Source organism: Galeopterus variegatus, unplaced genomic scaffold (genome assembly GCF_000696425.1).
Source record: "Galeopterus variegatus unplaced genomic scaffold, G_variegatus-3.0.2 Scaffold3193, whole genome shotgun sequence".
NCBI classification, from domain to species: domain Eukaryota; kingdom Metazoa; phylum Chordata; class Mammalia; order Dermoptera; family Cynocephalidae; genus Galeopterus; species Galeopterus variegatus.
This window is the reverse complement of record NW_007729304.1, coordinates 2824-14059: the sequence shown is the minus strand read 5'-3', so window position 1 is coordinate 14059 and position 11236 is coordinate 2824. Positions and strand designations below refer to the sequence as shown.

General features: G+C 51.0%; 1 protein-coding gene across 1 annotated transcript; it reads right to left on the bottom strand.

Moving 5' to 3' along the window:
- Nucleotides 1-363: 363 nt before the first annotated feature.
- Nucleotides 364-9456, bottom strand: CATSPER3 (cation channel, sperm associated 3; the record flags this gene model as incomplete). The annotated part of the gene is made up of 6 exons (XM_008584271.1): nucleotides 364-547; nucleotides 1799-1956; nucleotides 2813-2932; nucleotides 3322-3462; nucleotides 4140-4322; nucleotides 9217-9456. Coding segments are annotated over 6 exons (948 nt in total), but the record flags the coding sequence as incomplete, so codon positions are not given.
- Nucleotides 9457-11236: the final 1780 nt, after the last annotated feature.

The following is an 11236-nucleotide window of genomic DNA, read 5'->3' as shown; positions in this document are numbered from 1 at the left end:
AGAACACCCACACAGACCAGCCCTCAGAGGCTCCCAGATCAGCAGGGCCACACCAGTTCAAAGGGGCCATGCACTTTTATGGGGCTACTGGAGGCCCTTCTTGGTTTGGGGTCCTCTGGCAGCTTCCCCCTGAGCTCAATGGGTCCTTGCGGCTCAGTCCAGGGAAACTAGAGCCAGAGTGGCTCCTGGATGTGGTCTCTGGCCAGGGTGGTCTTAAGCCTCTCTCTCTTACCCTCTAAGTCTGAGATGTCCTGAGAGTGGGAGATGGGGAGGGGGCTCTGGGGAATCAGACTTCATGGCACCTATTCAGGCCCAACCTCCCAAGGTGGGGAAATGCCATGATGACAGCAGCTCCGGAGAGGCCAACTCAGAAAGCCTGTGTTTAATGGGGGCTTGTCACAACCTGCAAGGTCCCCAGTGCCTGGGCACCCCCATACTCCACTACTTCTCATCAATGTTTTCCAAGGACCAGGACTGCTTCTTCTGGGGCAAGTCTTCAAGCATCAGGCCCAGCACGTGCACAATCTCATAGTACAATTCTTGAAGCCTGAAAAGTAGAGCAGGAGGAGAGATCTGAGGTCAGGGGCAGGCCCTGGGCCACCCTGGGAACTCCCCAACACATGTTTGCACCTGTGCATTCAGGAAAGAGAAAGAGCTTCAAAGCCACATCAGGCTGGGTTGGAGTCCTGGCTCAGCTGACCTGCCACTCTGCCTGGGGTACCCTGTAGTAAGGGATTTCACCTCATATGTCAGGTTGGAGACAAACCCCCAGGCTCTAAGAAATGTAACTGTGTGGAGATGTCCAGGCAGTACCTGGCCCACTCTTAGGCCAAAAATGGGCATTCCTTGACCCATTCCTTTTTAGTTTCTCTGGTCTCTGAAGCCCTCCAGGGGGCTTTCATTAAGAAGACAGGTTAAGGGGCCAGCCCGTGGCTCACTTGGGAGAGTGTGATGCTGATAACACCAAGGCCGCAGGTTCAGATCACTATATAGGAATGGGCGGTTCGCTCACTTGGGAGAGCATGGTGCTGACAACACCAAGTCAAGGGTTAAGATCCCCTTACCAGTCATCTTTAATAAAATTTTAAAAATTAAAAAAAAAAACAGAGAGCGTGGTGCTGACAACACCAAGTCAAGGGTTAAGATCCCCTTACCAGTCATCTTTAATAAAATTTTAAAAATTAAAAAAAAAAACAGACAGGTTAATCATGTCAATCCTTGCTCAAGAGTCCACTGTGGCTCCCTAGTGCTCACAGCTGCTCTGCCAGGTTTTTATATCCTTCCTGCTCAGTAATAGCCAGTCATCATCCCAGCTAACTTACACTGAGCACAGGCCCTGAGCCAGGCCAAGCCCAGAGATTCGCATACATTGTTTTCATTGAACCAGCTCAGCAGCCCCTCCTGTGACAGATAGGAAAACAGCAGAGACCTGCCCAAGGCAGTGGCAGAACCAGGCCAGGAGCCTGGGCTCCTGATTTACTACCCAGTGCTCGCTCCTCTGCCCTCCAAGAAGGGGTTAGTGAGGAGGGGCCTGGAGAGTGAAAGGAGCCAGCATTTAAATCCAAGTCAATGCAGGCTGGGGAGGGACAAGGTGAGCAGATTCTGGCCAGCCACTGGCCTGTGCACACGGCAGCCCAGCCACTGTGTGTACATAGAGTCCTGAACCCCCAAATAGGTCTTTGGTCCACTCACCCATCCCCCACATTGGCTATCATCCCCCTTGCTCTCCAGGGGTACCCAAAACAGCCCTGACCCCAAGGAAGCTCCAGGACCAGGAAAGGCTGGGGCTGGGACTGACCTGTAGATAGTAGTGTCCTGGTTGTCCAAAGTGGACAAGTAGACGTCGATGAAGGGCATGCTAGTACCAAAGTCATCTAAGACCATGGGGTCAGTGTGCCTCAGGGTCTTCTTGAAGTTCCCCACCAGCTCACTGAAACTTTTATAGTCAACACTTTTCTAGAGAGGGAAGCATAATGAGAGCAATGAGAGGAAGAGGTGACAGCCAGGCTGCACAGAGACCTGGGGACCCTCTGCAGTGGGCTCTGGGCCCTGACCCTGGCCCCAGGATGAGTCTCGAGCCTAGCCACAAGTCCATCCTGACCCCCTTTGAGCCTGGATCCCCTGGATGGGGTAGCCTCGTGGGCTGCCATCAGGACACGTGAGGACAGGTGGGAGTCTGGGTGTGGCTCCGTGTGGCTTCCCCGCCCTGAACAATTCTGGGGCACAGTCAAGACAGGCAAATGTCTCCACGTTGGAGAAGAGGCTGAAGACAGAGACCTAGCAGAGCAGCCAGGGCCCAGCATGGGATGCTCAGAGCACTTGGGCTGAAAAGAGAAGAATCGCCCCCAGTCCCTCACAGTTATATCATGACTGACAGAAAATCTCTGGCCTGTTGTGCTCATTCTTGTTCTGGTTTTAGAACTGTGAGAAAATCGAGGTCGAATGACACCTGTCAGAGCCTCCACGTCCTCATCCACTGGGAGGACTGGGGCGTGGCTGCCTGGCACCCAGTGAGCCGTCAGTAAGAAGCTTAAGCACAGACTGCCTCACCCCGAAGGGCTCAGCAGTGAAGCTTTACCCACAAAGGAGGGAGACATTATAATCACAGCACTCAACCGAGAGGTTCAGAGAAACACAGAAATGCAGAGAGTAAAGCCTGACTCTGGAAAATACAGGGGGACTGCACCTGCCTTACCTAAAGCCACAGATGCCTGGCCACCTGCCCTCTACACAGGCCCCCCTCTTCCTGGCCATGCTTTCAGCCCTGACCGTCCACCTATTGTCTGTCTGCCTGCCTGTGGTGATCACCTACCCGTGTCTGCATCAGCCTGCTGACGTCCTCCTGCTGCCGCCTCAGAATCACCTGCTTCTCCTCCATAAGTGTCATGTGCCTCTCCAGCATCAGATCTCTCTCAAACTTTTTGATGGAGTCCTAGAGAGTCGGTGGTTCAAGTCCAGGTGCAAGCTCTCACTGCATATCACTCCTGACTCTTCTTTCCTAGCCTTGTACTGTGGCTCCAGCCCTCAACAGGAAGGTCCACCCCCCACTCACCCCCACCACACATACACACAGGACCAGCCACCAACTAAAGCTGCCAACTGCAGCTGTAGAGGCTCCCTGAGTCCCACCGTCCTGCTGGCCACCATCATAAGCCAGGGCAAATGCACAGGCTCAGGGAGAAGAGTGGGCTGGGTAGGGGGCCATCTGGTCACCTCCACTCCACTTCAGGACGGAGACACTGCTCAGTGCCCTCCCTGGAGACTTGGCCCGCAGCCCCACCTAACCTGACCCCCCATCCTCACAGGTGGGGCCTCACTCACCTCAGTGTGCATGATCATCACGCCCACGAACATGTTGAGGAAGATGAAGGAGGCAAGCAAGATGAAGATGATGGTGAATGCCCGGCTCAGAACCAAATTCCGGTTGTCCAACTGCTCCTGCAGGTCTGTCCAGCCATCGACCTGCTCAGGCAGGGCAGGGTATGCTGAGTGCCAAGGCCCAGCAGGATAGGCCTTCCTCTTGCCTATGCTAAGGGAGCCCCAGCCAAAGGGGTGCTTCCTGCCCCAGCCCCACTGAGGAGGAAGCTGGCTCTGCCTCCACATCAGCCCTTGGACACTTCCCCAGTCCACTGGCTCCAGCCTATACTGGTGGGCTGGGAATGCAGGGCACCACGGGTCGGGGCACTGCTGGCCAACATGCCTTAGGGCCTCTTCTCTCAAGGTCTCCCATCCTTCCCAAAAAGACACAGCCTCACTGCCAAACCAAGCTTTTAAAAGACCCCAATCTTTCTAGGGTCCAACAGAGTCTAGACTTCTAGACTTGGGTTTTGCATGTTTATTCTGGGTTAGGACAGCTTGTTCCCCAAAAGTCTATGTGACATGGGATTCATTTATAAATTAAACTTAATCCAAATGAACTACCATTTGAGAACTCTGAAAAGTTTTATGGCCCTGTGGGGCATACAGGAATGCTCTAAGGAGTCACAGGATTAGAGACAGAGATGGGTCCCTGTCCAGGGCACTAAGCAGCTGAACATGGGGCAGGCCCCATGTGAGGCACAGCATGTCCACATGCTCACGCCACCTGAACAGTCCCTTCTGAAAGCCCCTGCCCTCATCACTGCTCCCAAACACAGTACCGTGGCCAAGCTGAAGAGGGTGAAGAAAGCCACAGCCAGGTTCCCCCAGTTATCCTGGTCACCCTTCTCTGGAACTCCAAACAGGCAGAAGCCCAAGATAGCAAAGATGTACATCAGAACGAAGAACAGGATGAGCACAGAGGCCACGGTGTAGACTGTCTGACCCAGGGCAGTGATGAGTGTCTGCAAGGCAGGGACGTTGCAGCTAGACGAGGGCTCCAGGCTGGGTGGGCTCAGATGACAGCGGTCCAGCCTGACAGCTATCTCCAGCATCTGGTGCCAGGCCTGGCACATGGTAGATGATTAATCAGGTTGGTTGAATGAATGAATCAGAACTGTGCCCAGACTGAGGGCTGGATCCACCTGTCCCTGGTTTACCAATGTGTGGCATTCAAGCTCAGGCACCTATGGGCAGGTAATGTGTGCTGCCTAAGGTCTGAGGTAGCCTCCTCATCAGCACCACTAACCACTCCACTTGAATGCCAGCCAGGCTCTGTGGCCACCCCAGGGTGTCCTGCTCCTGCTTCTGAGCTTAGGGCCAACCCTGAATGTCCTTTGCCCCAAGCCCAGGAGGAACAGGGGAGGCACCCTGGGAGTGAGGATGGCGAAGGCCTGAGAAGAACATGGCTCCCCATTCTTTCTGGGCCCCACCTTCACAGGCAGGTCCCTGTCTTGTGACCTCGATCTTCCCCCAGTGAAATGGACATTTGTCTTCTCTCCCCACCACATTGCCCATTCCTGGGAACACAGTGTATGGCTCTTCCTTGTTCCTTCTCCATGCCCTGGATTCTCACATGTAGCAGGTACTCAGTACATGTTCACCTACCTAGACGTTTTCACAGACATAATAAAAGGTAGATAGGTATTATCATTCTTCCCATTTCAAGATGAGGGGTCAGAGGCTCAGAGACGCAAAATGTCTTGGCCAGGGCTGCACCAATACAATGGCAGAGCTAGAACCAACTCCCAAGTCCTTTGCCAATGCCACCTCCCTAACCACCAGCAGCCCTGAGCACAGAGACTGTTTATTGGCACAGCACTCAGAAAGCTAGGACACAGGACCATGCAGTTTGGACAGGTTGGGGTAATCTGGGAAGCGGAGAGACAACTCAAGAGCACTGGGCTGCCCTGTGTGTGAACTGGTTTGGAAACTGCCTACAGGGGTGAACACATGCCAGATGTCTTCCTCCTCTCCTGGGGGAAGAAAGTTGGAATTTTTTGATTAATTCCAAAAGAGCTGAAATTTAAAAAAAAAAAAGTTGTCTCCCTCCCAGCTAGATAGAGACAGAACTTCTTTCCCAAGCACTAGTAAGACTAAAGCTATGGTATATCCTCGAGAAATGCCACGATGGGATGTGGTCTGCAGATCAGGTTTGCACAGGTGGGAAGCAGGGGAGGGTGGAGTGGTAGAACCTGAAGCACATGCAGAGGGTGGTCTCCCACCACCAGGCCAGCTCATGAACTGGTGCCACATGAGGTCAAAACAGAGAACCTTGAGAGTGGCAAGCACAATCTAGACAGAACCCGTCAGTGTGCAGTCCAGAAAGGTGCAGAACTCCAGTCCCAAGGGATGGCTGCCCAGATCCCTATAGGCCAGTAGCTCCTTCCCTGAGGAAGTCTTGGGTTTTCAAAGCCTATGGCCTGGCCCCATCTATGCCTGATTTTGAATTCCCAAATTCTTAGGGGAAGCAATTCCCAGAGCCCACTTCGGCCCTTCTCGGCTCTGGGTCTCACCATGGCTGTACTCCTGGCCCTGGGGTATTCCAGGTGTGGAAATGATCTCCAGGTAGGGCAGGTGCACAGGCCCCACGCTCTGATGGAGCCCTCCTGCACAGCCCCTTGGATATGCAAGAAATGATCGGGGCCCAGGAGGCAAGGAGAAAGACTGGCACTTTCACCACAGCCCAGTGTCTGAAGGTTGCTCTCAGGATGAAATTCAGATGAACAGGAGCAATGTGATCCTTGGGTCTCAGCTAAAAGAACTTCTCTGTGCAAAACAAGGTACTATTTCCTCATGGTGCATGTTTATTGCCATCAGATGGAAGGTGGAATGTCATTTTAATTAATCAGGGGTTGGGGGCCAAAAATGTGTTAGCATGCCAGCTCTGGGCAGAGACTGCAGCTCTGTTAAGGGCTCCTTTAGACTTCAATTAATTCAAATTAGCACAAAGTTGCAAGTCCCCCACTTTCAGAAGCTCCAGCTCCTCTTGGCCAGCAGGCTGGGCAGCATACAGCGGGCATGTAATCCAGAGTCACTTCTGTGCACTCGGGGTTTTGGGGTCCCATGATATCCCAAAGGCTACAGGAGAGCCACAGCCAGGGTGGCTGGTGATCCTCAGGGAACCATTTTAGGATATAAGGCTCTACTTAATGACAGGAAAAATCTGAAGCCAAACATAGGGTGCATGTTTGTGTACATGTTGTGTCTGCATGCACACAGGTCTTTGTGCATGTCTATAAGGACAAAAGGCTGAGCAGAGATCTGCAGTCACCAAGCCAGCCTGGCTTGCTCTGGGACCCAGCCTTTGGCCAGCAGGGAGGTTCCTGGACTGAAAGGATGTGCTGCCTCTGCCAGGCCCTCAGCCCTAGGCACCTTCAAGGCCTCTGCCTTCTGACAAGGCTGCCCCAACATAGCCAAGACAGATGCTCTCAGCAGGCAGATAGTGCCCCCAGCCTCACGAGGTACCAATCTGGGTTACTGCCCCTTCCTTCCAAGATGGAAGCCCCTCCTGCCACCAGTCCTTTTTGCTTCCCTCCTCCCTGCACAGCCCTGGGTTTTCTTTCCTTCAACCAACTGCCCATCACCCCTTTCCTCACGTGACCCACACAGGTCTCTGGCACCCCGCTCATTTCACAGTGGCCTCATCTGAAAACCCTCTCTTGCCTGAGCACATCACTCCCCAGCAGCCCTCTCCAGCTCTATCCCCCGCCGACCTCAGATTCAGGGGCAACCCTCTGCCTTGTCCTCGGAGCCCCAGCCTCTGTGGGCAAAGCCCCTGTTTCTGGGCAGGGCCAACCTTCCAGCTCTCCACTCCCCCTCATGTCTTAAAACCTCTGCCTCCAGGCTCACCATCTCTTCCACCCTTCCTGCTGTCATCCCGAGGGCCCTCAGCATCTTTATGAATGACTCACCATCCGCAAGGCCTCTTTGTCTCTGTACTTATCTCTGGTGACCCTTGTACCACTCCAGGCCCCTGCTCCCTTGGTGCACAACACCTGGACAAACCAGGCTGCCCTCCCACTGTCTGATCATTCCCTCACTCTGAGGTGCCCACCACCTGGCACTGACCCCCCAGGGACCTCCAGTCTTCTTTCCTGTTCCCCTGCCGAACTCTTGTTTCTATCTGACACCAGCTCCCATGCCCAGCACCTCAGACACACCTCTACCCTTCTTCTAGGACACATTGCAGGGTTTGCTCTAGCCCACAGGCAAGGAGGCCACACTTAGGTTTGAAACAAAGTTGGCCTGATCTGATGTGTACTTTAGAGATTCCCCCCAGCTGCTGGGGCATTTCTGCTCCAGGGCTCTCCGTAATGTGGGAAGCCATTACAGGAACCCAGGTGAAGGCTGGAGGTGACAGGGAAGAAAAGACGTGAGCAAGTCAATAACCATTTAGGAGGCCACACAACAGGACTTCGAGAGACAGGAGTCAAAGCTGACACTCACACTTATGACTTGGAAAGTGAATAGAGGTGGGGGACACTCTTCACCAAAAGACGAAACCCTGGAGGAGTAGCCAGGGTTTCTGAATTGGAGGTTGGGGCTGGGAAAGAGTGATGACTTCCAGTTTAGACACAATGAGTTTGAGGAGCACCTGCGACATCCAGGAGGCAGCTGGGTCTGAAGGTCAAAGAGAGGGGTGGGCAAGTGAAGAGCCCCGGGAAGTGGAAAAGATCACCCAGAGAGGACATGCAGCGGGGAAGAGGAAGGGCACTCAGCACAGCCCTGAGAAAACAGCACTTGTGGGCCGGCAGAGAGGACGCACCCGAGAAGTCCGGCTGGAGGAAAAACACAACAGCAACAAGGGTGCCGAGGGAAATGGCCAGCGAATTTAGTGACAAGGAGGTTGCTGGCAACCTTGGAGAGACTAGTTTCTCCGTGGTGGAGGGCAAGAAGACAGGGCATACATGATAGACAAGGAAGAGGGACTGGAAGCACAGACTCCTTTTTCCAGAAGCCTGGCCAAAGGAGGCGGCAGGCTGGACTACATTGCTTGGGAGGAGACACACACACAGAGGCACGTGACTACAGGAGAGCAAGAAATGAATGACTGTGGATGTGTGCAACGTTCTTCTCGTCTCCACCCAGGACTGGGGCTCCCTGAGTGTAGGGCCTAGGCCCTGACAGCCAGCCACCCAGGCCTGGGCGAGGGGTAATCTCTCAGCAGGATCAACTGGCACACCCTGACTGGGCAAATAGGTGCAGATCAGCCCCTTCCTGGAGAAGCATGGATATTGAGTGCAGAGCCAAGGCAAACACACTGTGTCCAGGACGGATGCCTGAGGCCATGATTGAGGGCAAGGGGTCAGTCCGGAGGTTTATTCTAAAATCTCCTGAGTTGAGAAGGCTGATTACTCTATGACTTTCAGCAACCCAGAAAGACTTCCCAGCAACAGCAGCAATTCCAGAGCTGCCTTAACGGAGTAATGAGACTATTCCCATCAAGAGAAGCCCCAGACCTTTAGCTGTTTAGGGAAAGCAGCTAGTGGCCAAGGCCACCAAAAGCTGTAGGCTCCTGGCTATGTAGTTAAAGGATCTGCACCATAAGAAAACCAGTCATTTGGCAGCATTGGAGAGAAGAAAAGTTCAGATGGCCTCTGGAGTCAAACACACTTTTCAAGTCTCAGCTCTGACATTTGACTGCTTCAATGTCTTCATCTATAAAATGGAGCTAATAATACCTTCCTCACAATTGTTTTAAGGTTAAATGAGATAATACCGTAGAGATCAACCTGCCACACAGTAGGACTCAATAACTGGAAGATAATAGTAGAATCATCATTTCCTCGGGGACTGGTAGGCAGATGGGCCCTATAGCCTGCCCTCCCAGCACCAGGGCACCCCCAGGGCACTCACCCGGATGCCCCGGCTATAGGTGATAAGCTTGAGGACTCGCAGGGACTGGATGCCATCAGCAATGTTGAGGTAGGGGTAGTAGTTTCCCTGGATCTCACGGAGGGAATAGGGGATGAAGATAATGATGAGAATGATCACATCCAGTAGGTTGTAGCCATCCTTCCAGTAGTGGATGGGGTCCACATAGACCTTCATGAAGAACTCACAGGTGCAGATGGACACAAACATAATCTCCGAGGTCTGCAGGGGTGGCAGGAGTTGGTAGGGTCAGATCAAGCTGCAGAGCCCTAGAGTCCTGGCCCTCTCCCTGCCTGAGCCACCCAGTCAGCTGTTGGGGAGTGATGTTCCTAAGTCACACACACGAGAGAGAAACCCAGGCAGAGTCTCTGGGCAGACAGTGGAAGCTCAGCATGCCTGATTCCCTTCTTCTGTGTCATCTCTACCCTGTGGCCCTAAGCATGGGGCTAGGTTTGACCCCTGGTGCAGACAAGATTACTGTATAAGCTCCAGTTACAGCAACTCAACATATCAGGCTCGATATAACCTGAACTCAACTTCAACATAACCTGAATTTAAGGTTTTCCAAGAGAAGGTCCCAAGAGTTTTCTGGCCAACTTGAATATACAAATTTTTAGGAATATGGATGAAGCATTCAAATATCTACATATATTTAATCTATTAACTTAATTATACATATTTAAAATGAGTTAACTAAAGTAATCTGTTTCTAAAGAATACTCTGCTCATTTTTCATTTTTACACTTTATGAACCAACCTTCTTCATCATGCATCTACAACTCCAATGGCTTTGTTTTTACCAAGAAGTATTTTTTATCATATAAGTTTTTCCTTATTGTCTAAATTGACTTATCTTGATTATCATCTAAATGAATTGATTCATTCATTGAAAAAGCTTTCATTGAGCACCTACCATGTGCCAAGCAAGCACTGTCAGAGGCACTGGAAAATGCAACAATGAATGAGACAGAAAATATCCATCCCCAGAGAGCTCACAATCTAGTAGGGGAGACAGAAATAAATACTTTAACAAATACAGAGTGTAAAATATAGTGTAATGTCAGGTAGAAAGGAAAATAAACCAGCCAAAGGAGATAGAGGGACTGGTCAGGGGGAAGAGGGGCAGTCCTGGCAGCTATTTTAGAAAAGGTGGTGAACGCAGGTCTCACTGAAGCCAGGAATTGAGCCAAGATAAAAACTGGGAGAATGCTTCCAGGATGTAGGGGAATGGCAAGTCCAAGAGACCCCAGGCAAAAAGGAGGTTGTTCAAGGAACAGCAAAGCCAGCCTGGCTAGAATGGAAAGAGGGAGAGCAGAATAGGAGAGGCAGTTGGAGAGGTGGACCACATTGGGCCTTGGAGACCTAGTGAGCACTTCGAATTTCATTCCTAGCCTTGGATGATTTTGAGCAAGGGAGTGATCTGAACTGATTTACATTTTTAAGAGATCTCAAAGAGTCTGAACAATTCTTGTACATTTTCTTGTACATGTGTGTAAAGCTCTCTCAGTTACATACCTAGGAGTGGAATTATAGGATATGAGCATCTTCAACTTACTAGATATTGACAAATCTTTTCCAGAATTATTGAGCCAATTTGCTTTCATATCTGCAGTGTTCCTATTGTTCTACATTCTTGTCAACACTTCCTATAGTCAGACTTAATTTTTGTCAGTCTGATGAATACAAAATAGTATTTTATTTTTTATTTTAATTTTCATTTTTCTAATTATTAAGGAGATTGGGCATCATTTTATATGTTTAAATTGTGAGTTGCCTGCTTCTTCTCTTTTGCCCACTTTTCTGCTGGATTGTTTTGTCTTTTTCTTACTGATTTGGAAGACATCTTTTACAGATTTTGAATCCTAATCTTTTGCCTGTTATATCTGTTATGAATATTTTCTCCCACACTAACTTATCACACTGACTTTTCACATTTTTAATGGTCTTTTAATGACTAAAATTTTAATAAAATCAAATTTACCAAAACTTTTCTTCATGGTTT